The following is a 14,622-nucleotide window of genomic DNA, read 5'->3' on the forward strand; positions in this document are numbered from 1 at the left end:
AAACGAAATCATAGTTAGCCTTGACAGGAAGTTGACATTTAAATTGGCAACAATATGGATGAGTGCAGTCAAAATTCTAGTGAACTGCAACTGTTCTACGATAAGTCGACCGAGGTGGTCGTCTATCCAGAACTGTTTCCAGATGAACTTCCGTCGCTGGAAGCAGAAATCAAGCGTGGATACAAGGAACTCAAAGAAAGACAACAGGAGGCATCGAAGGAGAAACGTAAAACGAAGTCGGCTTCACGGAAAAACGATACTAAGGTGACGAAGATATTGTATCCAGCACCAGCGAAGTTTCTGGGATGTAGACACAACGAAACCACAATTATCGACAGAGATATTCTGAACCCCAACGAGCACCTTCGACTTTTGGCAACTCCACGAGTGAAGGTAAGTAACGGTTATATTACGGCGTGTACATATCTGCAACCCTTTTAAATATTCGACCGACTATTTCCAAATCATCCTCGAAGCAAACAACCGACTCTTCACATGACACCTTCTAGCGTAATTTTGAACAATACATAGACACAAAAGTAGGGAAAGCACCTGTTTAGCGTACTGGTGTCGTGGGATCAAACCTCACCGAAGGAAGGGGTTACTCTCCAATACAGTTTCTAACAAAATCTTTCACATGTTGCGTAATTGCACAAATCGAGTTTCAGACATAGTAATCACAAAAGTTTATCATCTTGTCATAGTCCCTGGCGCGATTCAAACGAACTGGAGTGTTCGCCCGAATTCCTCACACAGTATGGCACACCATCCAACGTTACTTTGATCAGTATGGTAATAAGAAAATTATTTTGAGCTTTTTAGTGGAATGTTTTCACCTGTCATAAGACGAGCTTGAACAATCCCATTGAATTCCACCACTTAATTGTATCCTGACAGATACGTATTTCAAGTCAAGTACAAGACACTGAAGACGGCCTTACTGTTGAGGTCGAAATACGTATCTGTCAGGATACAATTAAGTGGTGGAATTCAATGGGATTGTTCAAGCTCGTCTTATGACAGGTGCAGTATGGTAAGCTGTTATCGTCCATAATTTTGTATAGCTCTACGCGGATTATGCTGTCGTGTAGATCGAAGGAAAAATCTGGTCCATTGCCGAGTGGCCGTCAACGAATTTGGCTAGAGTCTTTCCACGAACTCATTCACTAAGGACTGTTCAGTTTATTGAGAGGACACTTTTACATAACGATATTATGCAAATAGATTGGTCAATTTCGATGGAGTTTGCTTTATCGTATATTATAATACACTGCCAATTAACTGTACTTTTTGAAAAGAGATAAAACAGTTTAAATCCAACAAAATGGCGCCAATTGTCAAAGCTTCTCAAATTTCGCGTAAACATAAGCTTCCCAACAGAATTTTTTATAAGCAAAATTGACAGTTTGTAAGAAAATTGTAAATCGGCATGTCAACAAAATCACCAAGAAGATCGGAAAGAAACACACTGTCAATGATTTGTCGATATCTAGAAACAGTAGAGCCTGTGGCAGCCCGAAATCGAGATATACACGGTTGAAGCTGTTGAAAATCCAACAAATTTAGAATATTATGAATATCCCAAATTTTTGAGTTAGAATTGTTTCGTTGATGATTAGATTTCATTTCTAGAAAGCCAGACAATATATTCAATGAAAAGAAAACAGATTTCGAAAAAGATTGATGGTTTAAAAGCATCGACAATACAAAGCGTCCTCTTTATAAACTGAACAGTCCTTATCATCGGTAACAGATGACGGTAGATAATCTGGAATATCACATTGTAGGTGGGATTTCGGATGGCAATTGCTCGAAAGTTTATAGTTTATACACTTCAACTTGTCGGTCGCTCTTCTTGTATATAAGTCATAAGGTCACTGTTCCGGTAGCAGTTCTGTTTCCTAGATTATGGCTATCAGTATATGCAGACAAGTGACCAGCTATTCCACAGCGCGACAGCCCGCGATACGTCCCTCAAAATCTGTTTGCCCCCTTCGTCGAACAAATCGGCTTCATCCTACGCACCCGACGTTGCGTCGTTAATAGCTGCTTTAACTGTATTCCAGCAGCCCATCGAGCTCCCCTCTTCCGGTAACGCTGCCTCGAGATGCTGCGCGTATGCAGTGGCGACATGATGTTGCTTCAGTCGCTTTAGGTCGTACCGTAAAGACCGTCGGTACCTAACATTGTTGATACACCCAATATTTTTTTTTTACTCGGTTGGTATTCTTTAATTTCCCGGTTAACCTGATTTTTCACACCTTTTTAAATACCACCTGAATTTTCTTTTCTTTCTACAATTCTGTCTGTGGTGCTGAGAATGGTCATTCATGGAGGTAGCAGAATCAATTGGTCGTAGACCAATGCATTATCCGCGGTCCTTCAGCTTATCGGTGAGTATGCGTGTACTCCCGATGAAGTTGAGAGATTTGCGGTTCCACGAACGAACCGAGCTTCCAGTCGCCCCATTTCGTCGAACACTGCTTTCGCCGATTGTTCTGGTACGTAGTTTCTCGTTGATTATTTTGTTCCTTAGTTTATTAAAGGCTGACTTGCAGGGTCTGACACCAACACTGAATTTCCGGAGGATCATTATTCACAGTTTCGCTTAAAACCGAGGGGCACTCGGACAATGAAGAATCATTCTGATATAGGGAACAGATGTTGCGAGCCGCACCCCCTTGGTGAACAGCCACATTATCTGAGTAGTTGTGAAACAGCAATTACGTGCTGCACAATGCAGTTAAACAGTTGGGATTAGTCAGTCATACCCACTGACTGTGCAAATTTCAGTGACTCAATATACACAAAGATGAATAACGACCACGTCCTTACAGTCAGTTAGAAAAAGGAGGGAACTTTTTTAGTAGGTGACTTTTGCTATTTGGAGACAGTGTTGACCTCTGCATCTCCACAAAAATCACAGAAACGGAGCATTTTTAACCCTTTATGAGGCAATGGCACTGGCAACTATATTGCCACCAACAAATTATACATTTGTCTGATAAAGCTTTTGGCTTTACTAATTATTTTTCCATGTACTTTCTATATTTGCATATTAGTAACACTCCAGATGATACTCAGCCAGAAAACAAATTGAATTGTCAATTTGGGAAATATTTTTACGAACAGAGCGTAGTTATCTAAATAATTGGAGAAGATAATCGAAATTTTTTAAATGGACAACCGATAAGGGGCCTTTCACAAATTACGTAACGCTGTAGGGGGAGGGAGGGGGTCAAGCCGAGTGTTACGATCCATACAAAAAAAATAAACCTGTCATACAAAACGTGTTACGAGGGGAGGGTAGGGATCTAAAATCACCAAATTTAGCGTTATGTAATTTTAGAAAGAACCCTAAGACGTCTAACATTCTCAATGAATCGTGCTGGATTGAAACCTCCTGGTACTACTTATGCCTCAACCTGACATGGAGATCTACCACAGTGTGAAAACCCCTTGTTAAACGTCGATATCCGATTTAGCTTTATGGTTCTGGTATTGCCTTAATCATCACAAGCGCACATGTTGGTAATGAATTTTGAGAGTAAAGGCTAGTTATCAAGACTTCGTCTGGTAGGTTCATTCTAATATGTTTTAAGTTCGTGTAAGTGTAAGTAATCTGTTTGAATCTAAGGCAGGCAGATTGTGCCTGGTGAATTTAGCAAAGAATCTACATATACTACAGTATTGATCCCGATTTTTTTACATCCCAATTTGGGTGTATTTTTCAAGTTTTCGACAGTCGACACGACTTTGTCATCAATGAAAAAACGAGTATATTCTTTTACGATTTCAAAGGAACAAAATTTTTCAATCGAAATTACAGTGTCTCAATTATTTGTTGATTCTATAATTTATCGATTTTATTTTAAAATTATAAATCTATTCTACAAGCATAAATATCTATAGTTCTGTGCTTATGTGAGTAAATGACTATTATTATGAAAAAAAAATATTCCACTAAAATTGTTTCATTCTTCTGCACAATCCTTCACATTGGTCAATCTCAAAGATTGATAATGATATTTTTTCTCATCTAATGAAAAAGCATTGAGGGAAGGAACCACAAAATTAAATCAGAAAGAGTTAAACATTAATTTTTGGTTATGGATTTTAAACTTATTTTGACCAGGGATTGAATCCTAAAGAGAAAGAACAAGTCTCTCACTTATCATCTCTGTATACATACATATACGATTTGTAGCATACCGCGAGAGATTTTTTTTCGAAAGCTGTCATGATAGAGAACTGATTCGGGAGGCTATACCCCATGATAAATTTCTTTTAGTAAGCTCCAAATACGGGGAGCACTGGCTCTAATGATTCATTTTAACTTGTTTTACACAGCTGTACGGTAACCAATACGAAAGGAGCGAAAACAAAGCGAGAATCGCAATTTTTCTGTGGGGCTGCCTATCCGATTCTGTTTTTTGCACTTGTATACAAGTTTGATAAATTTGTTATCATGGCTTGTTATGATTCGGAACAGTTTTTGCCTCTTTTTATCGTTGTTCGTTATCTATTGAGAGCCATTTCTTCAAACCCTGATTTTGACCAATTTATTTCACATGAAGGCTCTAATATATTTATTATTATCAGCCGCTTTCAATCTTGCGACAAACTTAGGGTTATTGACAAAAAAATAGGTGGTGCGGTTCATACAACTTTTCCCTGCGGGTGCGTCAATTAATTTGCAAGTAAAAAAATTGGTGCGCGTTTGATTGTGTTTCCTTTAACAAGCATAACGATCGCGTGATCATCGAAATGTTTGTTCTGCTTTATGTGGATAAGTAAATTAAATGACAAGTGAAAAATTTAGTGCGCGTCCGATCGTGTTTCTTTCATATTACAAAACGATCGCTCGATCATCGAATATTTTGTTCTGCGTTGTGCCGGTGAGTAAATTTATATGCAAATGCAAAAATAGTACGTGTTCGATAAGTCAAAGAACGAGTGCGCGTCCGATTGTGTTTTTGTTTAACCTCGATCATACTACACGTTGCACTCGGCATACCTTTTACCAAAACGAACCCTGCTACAATCTTTACCGGATATTTCCAACATCCCAATGATTCCTCGTGGAAGTGCAGATGATTCGACGGCTTCCTTCAAAGCGAGTATAACGTCAACATTTTCCTACCTATTCCTTAATTGACCTGTATTCGGACACGGCCGCCGCTGTTATTGATTAAAATTAGGCCTCCTATTTTTACACATTGAAGTTGGTGTTAGTCCCAAACATCATCTCTCGGGTACTTTTTCAAATCGGCGTATGTAACATTTTGATCAAGCTGAGAAAATGGGCTTGGAAGTTTTCAGATTCCTATTTAGAAACTAAACATTTTTATTGCAATTGAATTCACCTCAACGATACATTATGAAAATGTTTATCGTCACTGACTCTGAAATCTGCACTGCGTGTGAACATTTTAGTTATTTTGATAAAAAATTATGTTGCAACGTTCTGCAACAGATAAATCACATACGTCGTTTTGATAAGTCAGTATGACCGAGGTCATGCTACTTTCGTCGAAATGTTATGCTGCTCCGTACTCTGCATTGATGATACGTCGAAATGTTGCGTCAAGTTGAAACGTTTCACGCGCATGCGACAAAAAAATTGCAACACTTACAACACGACGTAACAACATTTGCTGCAGAAAAACAACGTAAAATGTTTTTCTTAACCAAAATCAAATAGAATATATAAGTGATGAACTTTGTCAAACTTAAAAATCACTCTAATAAAGTAAAAAAAAAAAGATAGCAAGACAAAATTTTCAAAACGACTTATCTGCTTTTGTAAACAAAGATTCAAACGACGATTTGACGAATCTGATAGCTCTCCCACGCAAACCAACCCCACACTCTAAAAAATCATCACGTCATATTCACGTGAAAAATCACGTAACTCGTCTGTCTTGAACAAACGACGATTGTAACGTGACGTTAGTAATGCTCACCTGAAATTCACGTAACTTTTACTAAAAATCTTGGCGAATATGACTGTATACCCACGCAAACAATTTAAGTGAGATTGTGTTAGTGTGATTGCAGCTTCGGCATTTGCGTAAGACCTGCATTGTAAACAAGAATGCCAGATACATAACCTAAACATAATGATATTTAACTGATAAATTCCATTCAACATCCGCCGATACCTTTTTTTTCATCAAAAGTTTTTCTGTGGTAACTCCAAAGCGCAATGACCAAATGGCGGCATTTCAATGTTTCAATGCATCAATAACGCGAAAAAGATTCCCTTTTATGGGCAGTCCCTGTTCATTTTTGTATTCATTCCAAAATCACTATATTGCAATACATTTTAAAACATGTAGTGGTTACCTGCTGTCTTGTAGCTTTCACTAAAATTTCACGCAACCAGTACGCACAAATCACGTCAGGTTCACCTGATCAAACACGTAACTACTTTCAAGCTTCACGTCATTAGTACTGGAAGATCCAGTCAGAGTCACCGGATAAATCACGTAACTCAAGGAAACTAAAATTTGTTCAGGTTACTTGTCATTCAGGTCACTCTTACGTAAAAAGTATGGTGGTTGAGAACCACATTCGTTTTCAGGTAAATATGACGTGAAGATTTTTCAGAGTGCATGAATAGCTAGGTGAAGGTTTCCGCTACCTGTTGATGGTGTTGGTTTGCGTGGGAGAGCTATCAGATTCGCCTAATCGTCGTTTGAATCTTTGTTAACAAAAGCAGATAAGTCGTTTTGAAAATTTTGTCTTGATAGGATATACAAGCAACAAGCATAATTTTGAAATCAGAGATGAAAAAGTACAAGCAGACACACGTTTTAAGCTATTTAATTGTTCGAAAAAACTTGTTTATGTACGTTTTCTGCTAAGCGGTGTATGTGCAATATTTTCAACAATGATGTTACACCGTTTTGCAAAAAAATGATTTACATTTTTAATAACACATTTTCTTGTAGCTTTGAAGATATACACATTTTTAGATGAATTTGATGCGAATTTACGATTTGCGACATACGCCGTTTTGAAAAAGTACCCGAGATCTTTTGGTTCTCTGTGTTATTACAACAGACCTGGCAATAGAGTAGCAACCGTGGGCGGTCAATCATGCTCATGCTCATAATCAATTATGGTTTCTCCCAGGTCCCGACATGGGAGAAAATCGGCAATAGCATTTTTTCGTTTGATATGGGTTTGAATAAGATTCTTTACTACAAAATGCAACGCACTTTGTTTGAACAAACATACGTTTGAGTTGAATACCATGTAAACATTGAGTATTGTTGTATTGATAGATTTACGGCTTAGTTTCTTCTGCCTTATAAACAGGTTCAACCACGCACTAATTGACTTTCACTTTCGCACATTTTCTGACGAAAACAGAACTTAACACCCGGGTCCGATACGAAACAGATTCAATCACGTACTCTGAACGCTTGTAGCAGAATTCATCTCAAATACGGGTTACGAAAGCCGATAAGTTTTGGTTTTACAAATACAAGATTGTCCCTCTGATCTGGGATGTTCGACTCCTTATTGATATTTACCAATCCAATACTCCTTCGTTATTGCGGTTGTTGAATACTAGCTGCACTTGTTCAACGTGAATTTCATCATCCATGAAAAATTGCATTATGTACCTATGACTGGATTGGACTAACATGACGACGATAAAACATCCCGGCATCATTCACCATATAGTCTATAACTCGAATCCCAACATATGAACGAGCTATTCGTTACGACGTATTTCAGTTCTTAGCGTTTGACCCTCTTTGCTCTCGTTGCCATTAATAAAATTGTAAAATCGTGTACCACGAGTACAATAATATGCTACATAAAAGTACATATTTATACAGAACAGATTAATTCATCACCATAAATAACCAGAAAACATCTCTGCTAACATTTCAGCCAAAACCGCAATATGCACGAATCGTACAGCTAACCGTGCCACCGGCTACCAACCATATCAAAACGCTTGCTCAACCAAAAGCCTATCACGTGAAAGATACAATCAATCTCCACTCTAAACAGCTCAAGCCACACCAACTAGAAAGAATGAACGAACGCCTCAATGCACGCGATTTCCTTACCATAGCCGAATCACGCCAATTCGCTCGCCAACAAAAGCGAGACGAACTTCGTTGGTTAAGACACCGGAAGCGCCAAGAGCGGAAGCTCAAGAAGAAAATAGTGCGATTGGAGCTGGCCTATCTTCGAGATGTCATGAGGAAAGTCTATCGCCAAACTAGAAATTACTTCTTAGATGACGAAACGCCAACACTAGAAGGCGAGCTGGCTATAGCATCAGAAGTCATATTAACTAGGATTTGTGAGCTTATTGGCGTTGCTGTCCCACAAAGAGATGGTGCGAATATTCTCGACAAATATTACTACCAACTGAGCGACAAGGCAGCGATGTGGACGTGGAAAATCATGCAATCTGCTGGAGTAACATTTGAACGCCCGGAAGATGTAGAAAAAAGGCTTTCGGCAGCATCCAGCATTTTCGAGGATCCAACCCGTTTAAAGCAGGAAGACGTTGGCGAAACCGAAGAGGAAGACGAACAATTTATTGGCCTTACTAATTCAACACAGGACATAATAAAGGAAATGTTGGAGTCATGTATTGCTACAGCTATTTTGGCTCATCATCATTTGGAACAACAGAGTGCGATTGAAGGAGTTCCCCAAAGTGTGTCACATACAGCAATACGAGGAACCATTAGTGAAGAAACTACGAAAACTGAACGAGACAAGGGATCTAAAGTTAACTTCTTGCCACGTATGTCATCGATAGCCGTTGATCCGTCTCAGTTGAATGAACAAAATGACGAGGTTGAATTGGAACAGAATGAGTAATAAAAGTTAAATCACCTAACTAAAAAAATGCAGACAAGGTGGAAGGGCTGGCTTGGCAAATGGATTGTGAGTGATTCGACTATGTGTCCAATTTAGGAATCTCGGGCTCATTCAGTAGCCGCTAAGTTGCGAAAAGGCCGACGTAGGTCTTTCGTAGCTTAGTTGGCTAAAGCACCAGTCTAGCGTACTGAGGGTCGTGAATTCGAGTCCCGTCGAAGGGACAGTGGTTATCTCCAATACATTTTTCAAATCAAAATCTTCCACATAATGTACATATTCACATCTGAGTTTTCAGAACATTGTCCAAATCCTGGAACATAGGCAATTAACTTTGATTGAACTGCAGACAACTGTTAGGACTCTGAAGATCATCACAAATACTCACTTTTGATTTGACTCCATTCCAGCCTAGCAAACATAGTTTGTCCGTATACAGCACCCGAATCCGGATTTTTCAGAATTTCGTTAGGCATCAACTTGAATAATACTGGAAGAAGTACCTGAAATATTAGAAAATTAGCATTTTTTTTTACAATGCATCTTCCAATAGCTACCTGTTCGTAATGATTTCTGGTAATCCACGATGCATAAATCGATCGCAGTTCGGATGGTGATTTGGCACAGATTCCCAAAATGCAATCCCACACCAAAAGGAACGCTGCGGTACGATCTCCTCCCAGTTGCTCAAACGCCGGACCATCCTCAATTTCGTTGATCTTATAGTTAAAGTTTGCTACAAACTCCGTCATCGCTGGTTGGAACTCATCCACTTTTACCTTAAACCGCTGCAACAGGTGCCAACTGTCGTCCACGTCCTCGGAATTCTTTTGCTGTTGTTCGGCTGTTTCGTTCCGTCGTAGTAACTGCTCCAGATCCCGCTGGATTAGCCCGTCTGACAGTTTGCGTAGAATAGCCGCCGAAGACACGCGCACCCGAGCGTTCCAATGGCTGATATTGCTCAAGGCAAACGCTATCAGATCATCCAGAGTGATTTTCGAGTCAACCTTGTTTGCCTAATCGTGTGGATAAAATAAATGAGTTCAATTTGATAGGATATGTAGGGTCAATACTTACGTTGAGAACGTGACTGAAGTCTATGGAATCAACATGAGGACCAATTGCATCCAAAAGGTATTCATCTGATTTTCTTGTTCGGTCTATGATCAACAAACAATGTTAATTTAGAATAGATTCCCAAAAAAATTACTTTCATACCTATATCTTTGACGATGTTGATAAATGCTTTCAGCAGTACAAGGTTGACATCTTTGGCAAATACGTTGTCCCATTCCTCAATAACGTTCATCAGTAGTTGAGTAGAACTTCTGATTTTCTCTTCCTCGAAAAACTTTGTCACCGCACTGAACAACCTGAAGATAGCAGCGATGAAAATGGAAATCTAAAAATTATAAATCAAGTTCAAATAATTTATTTGGGAGTAAAATCCATCCAGGGTTTCCTACATTATTCGCTCTAAAATTCTGATGGTTCTTCGATACGGTCAAAATCCATGAACTGAGGGCGATTCTCACAAAATCCCACTTGCCGATGTCAAGCTCGCTGGCAAAATTATTCATTACAGCACTCAGCACGTTCGCAAGCTCGGTATCTAAATAGAGCTTTCCGGCGTCCACTTGCGAAAGATCACTGTAATGGATCGATAATCAATTAGAATATAAAATAATGGTATGTGGCATTTCGGATTATTTTAATATTAAATTTTACAACAATAAGGGCAGCGTGCTTGCCACAACGCGTGAGTTCATAAATATATGAAAGCTTGAGGTCCTATGAGAGACCACTTAGGGTTCACGTATCATATTCATATTTTGATAGACCAATTTTTTAACCAAAATGAAAATTGTAAGAGGTTGAGCTACTCAAGTTTCCAACGTTTGATGAATAAAGGGCTGCCTATTGTACAATATAGAAACAAGATAAACATGGCAAGATCAGGTTGATTTAGTTGATTTAAAAAGACTAAAATAAATACTTCCCCTAAACAATTAGAAAATTCCCATAAGAAAATAGAAAATTGCCAATAAAGAAATCAGGGTATGAGCAAAAAATAAATATAAAATTTCCTCAAATAAAACAAAAATACAATAAAAAATTACAAATTGACCACAAACCAAAAATAAATAAGCGCTTTTAAAAGCAAAAATTGCAATTATAAAAGAAGAATTTTCCATAAAAAATCAAAATGTTCCACGAAAAAAATATAAAATTTCCATAAATAAATCAATATTAGCAAGAAAGCAATAAAAAATAAAAAAATTCCACAAAATAAATTTTTTTTTCATAAAAAATTAAAAAAGTTCCACAAAATGATCAATAAAGAGCAATAAAAAATTAGAAAATTTCCATAAAGAAATATAAAAAGTAAACAAACTGTGCTTTTTCCCCTTCTTTAAAAGCATTTTAAGCTCATGTAAAATTTCGTCAGCTTTATTGCTTTCTTGTATTTTTTTTATGGAAATTTTTATTGCTTTTTTAATTGCTCTTTATTGATTATTTTGTGGAAAATTTTTTATTTTTTATGGAAAAAAAAAACATTTATTTTGTGGAAAATTTTGTAATTGTTTATTGCTAATATGTATTTATCTATGGAAATTTTGTATTTTTTTCGTGGAACATTTTCATTTCTTTATGGAAAATTCTTCTTTTATAATTGCTATTTTTGCTTTTAAAAGTGCCTATTTATTTTTGTTTTGTGGAAAGTTCTTAATAGTTTATGGAAATTTTGTTTTATTTGTGGAAATTTTATAATTATTTATTGCTCATACCCTGATTTTTTATTGGCAATTTCCTAATTGTTTATGGAAAATTTCTAATTTTAAATGGAAATTTTATTTAGCTGCCATTTAAAAACAACGTACGATTCAGTATGGATTTCAATTTTAATGGTTTCATTGTATCCATAATTCAATGGTACTATTACATTATTTACTTACTTTGACTGTTACACCCTTTTCAAATGTTGATCTAGTAGTGCTAGTTAAAAGCGAACAAAGTGGAGTATGTTTGTTTTATATACGCGAACGTGAGAGTAAATCGTCGATTTCCTCTCTTGGGAAAAACTATAGCAAAAGGCAGTTTTTTTTTGAAAACTAAAGCGAAATACAACCAAATGAAGCATCCACCGGATATAATTATGTCTTCGCTATTGGATGATGTAGTTTTGAAACAAAAATACTTCCCCCATCCAGCTGGAGACTGCTTTTTCTTCTCGGTGGGTGGTTTTATTACTAGGGGGTGGTACGAGCACGTGGCTATCTTTCTCGTCAATGACTGGATGACGGTTATTTGAGCCTTAAGCGTGGCTACGACTCATCATCATCAGAGAACACCTCACATCATTGTCAATGATGAAAAAGTTTTCTTCCTGTCTGCACCATCATCACATGCACATGCGTCAAATCAGTGCGTCAATGTCACATTATATGTGACGCGGCACTAAACAAAAACAGTCAACATGTGATACCACCACGACAGGATATGTCTTTGGTTGCCATATCAGTGCTAATGACGTAAGCGCGACAAGATAACATCCGAGGGGAGGGGTTCTCATCCTCTTCTTGGTAGTCAAATTGTGTAGTTTATTGAGCCGAGTTGGAATCTTGCAGCTTGATTTTATAACTGCTCAGTAGGTATAGCGCGTGACCACCGTGCTTCGCCTTAGACAGCTGGCGAACAGTAATCGGGTGAATATTCACTGCCGCGAAGTCTTATGTCACCTCTTCCACCGAAAACACAGGCAGCCTAGAGAGGACGATTTTCATCGGAATGATTCCTGATTCCGTGCGTATAGAACTGGAGTCACGAAGCTTTCAGTGTGCTCACGATGTCAGAAAAGTGAGGTTCAATTTTTACACTATGTACATAATCCGAGTGTGGTTTTTACTCACCCGCAGGCGATAATAATTTTTTGTCACCGGACGTCGCGGAAATCATCCGGGTGAATACGACAACACTGGAGCCCTATACGAAAATCGACTGACACCTTTCTTTTTTAATTTGTTTATGTATAAGGCTCAGTTGTCTTAAACTTTACGAAGCCGCAAAACAATATCGTACCAATGAATTGTACAAAACATTATCCATTTGCCAATGTAAAATTCGATCTCACCGGGTTTCACATTTTTTTGTGGTTTAAAATTCAGTTTATTTGTCAGTTGATTAACAGTTAAAAGAGTTTACAAATTTAAAAATTAACGTCCAAGTGAAAGTTCAATGAATTTACATCTACGACATCGTTACTTAAATTAACAAAATTGATGTAATTAATAAACATTCGTAGGATCGCTACTCGTTTTCGTTTGTTGATACCTGCCAGTACAGGTCTCGCTAAGTCTTCGAATGAGAATCTTCTCCATCCATTCATTAGCCCGGTTAGTCTCTGCTGTAGGACCGTCCACGCCGGGCCGATACGAGCACAAGAGCAAAATCTGTGTTGGAGCGTTTCTTGTTGTTGGTTCCCGCAATGGGATTATCATTTGCTACTCGCTGCATTGTGTATAGTAGCTTCCGATGTTCGATCTTTCCATTTACAAACAAGTACATTTGTGAGCGATGGGCTGAAGACAGCTGTTTGACGGCGATGTTTTGCCATGCGCGTGGCCAGTCGATCGTCGGACTGTTTTGTTCCACCTTAGGCCGTTCCGTTTATTGGTGGATTTGCACGGCGGAGGAGTTTTGTTAAATTTGTTGGGGGATTTGGGTTTAGCATGTAATGATTATTCTGATGTCGGGATGATCTATTGGAATAAGGCAAAGACAAAGGTGCTGTTTGAACAAGATGGCGCCACAACATTTAAAGTAAAATGAATTTCGTTGTATGGACAAATCATCCGTTCTCATCAACTACGCATCGCATCAATATGAAAGCTAGGTCAAAAAGCAACAAATGATTTTTAGATTTTTTTATCCCACGACTTGTTTTACAGTTCTAAACAATAAAAGAGATTTCATTGTACCTCCAGACTAAATTCAAGCTATATACTTTCAATTTCTTCAAGACTGTTCTTCACCTCGTGTGTGTGGAAGGAACATCGGAAACTTACGATATCGAACAGCAGATGTCACTAGTGTATATGCAAAATTACATTGATACAAACACGCAGCAACACCACCTGTCTCCTGATAATAGAAATACTGCAATTATACCATCAGGTGTAGTGGCTGTTGTTAAAATATTTTGAAAGGGCCTCAAGCGGATTTTTTGCTAGAATGCAACTGACGACCTCCTATTGCATCTGGCCAACTGCATGATCGGCACGCGAGCGACTATTCCTCTCCACATGAACGTCCCCATCGTCGCTGTTATCTTCGCCGTGTGTATTCCTAGTGGAGGCAGCACCGACGAGAGGTACCACAATTTGGAAGTGCCGAAGGTGTTCAGCATTATTATTCTCTGGTGTAGCGTTAGCGTACGATGAGACAGCAACCACATTTGTTGAGAAAATTTACCAACCAGCACGTTCCAGTTCAGCGTCGTCATCAATCGAATCAAATTTGCGAAAGTGATACCCAGAATTTTGACTACGTTTGCCGTTTGCAGCCACTGGGTATCGATTGTGTTACCTTCGCAGTATCCGATATTTATTGCAATTGTTTTGCGCAAATTTAATGTTGCGTCGGCTGCAACAGAGAATCGGTTGAATATTTCACTGATCATTTCTATCCGTGCCTCCGTAGTTCCACGTTGAAACCGAGCGACCGCATGGTGTCGAACAAAAACGAATGCCGCACCCGATCGAA

General features: G+C 38.3%; 2 protein-coding genes across 2 annotated transcripts in view; one reads left to right on the plus strand and one right to left on the minus strand.

The window, feature by feature from the left end:
* Positions 1-14,622, minus strand: part of LOC134211230 (E3 ubiquitin-protein ligase listerin) — a 28,319-nt gene that overhangs the window by 896 nt on the left and 12,801 nt on the right. Inside the window, exons 7-11 of the mRNA XM_062687926.1 lie at positions 10,326-10,509; positions 10,078-10,261; positions 9,937-10,019; positions 9,417-9,875; positions 9,248-9,362 (exon numbers count right to left, since the gene is read on the minus strand). Of these exons, the coding sequence (XP_062543910.1) occupies positions 9,248-9,362; positions 9,417-9,875; positions 9,937-10,019; positions 10,078-10,261; positions 10,326-10,509 (1,025 nt within the window). The remainder of the gene's footprint in view (positions 1-9,247; positions 9,363-9,416; positions 9,876-9,936; positions 10,020-10,077; positions 10,262-10,325; positions 10,510-14,622) is intronic.
* On the plus strand, positions 6-8,883 carry LOC134211231 (uncharacterized). The gene is made up of 2 exons (XM_062687927.1): positions 6-393; positions 7,912-8,883. Exons 1-2 carry the CDS (start codon positions 55-57, stop codon positions 8,860-8,862), a joined length of 1,290 nt encoding a protein of 429 aa, XP_062543911.1. The 5' UTR covers positions 6-54; the 3' UTR covers positions 8,863-8,883.

The sequence above is a fragment of the Armigeres subalbatus genome, chromosome 2 (assembly GCF_024139115.2).
Source record: "Armigeres subalbatus isolate Guangzhou_Male chromosome 2, GZ_Asu_2, whole genome shotgun sequence".
NCBI classification, from domain to species: Eukaryota; Metazoa; Arthropoda; class Insecta; order Diptera; family Culicidae; genus Armigeres; species Armigeres subalbatus.

Coding starts and splice junctions, on each gene's coding strand:
- LOC134211231 (XM_062687927.1), top strand. CDS start 55: ATGGATGAGTGCAGTCAAAATTCTAGTGAACTGCAACTGTTCTACGAT. Junction 394..7,911: donor TGGCAACTCCACGAGTGAAG/GTAAGTAACGGT, acceptor CTAACATTTCAG/CCAAAACCGCAATATGCACG.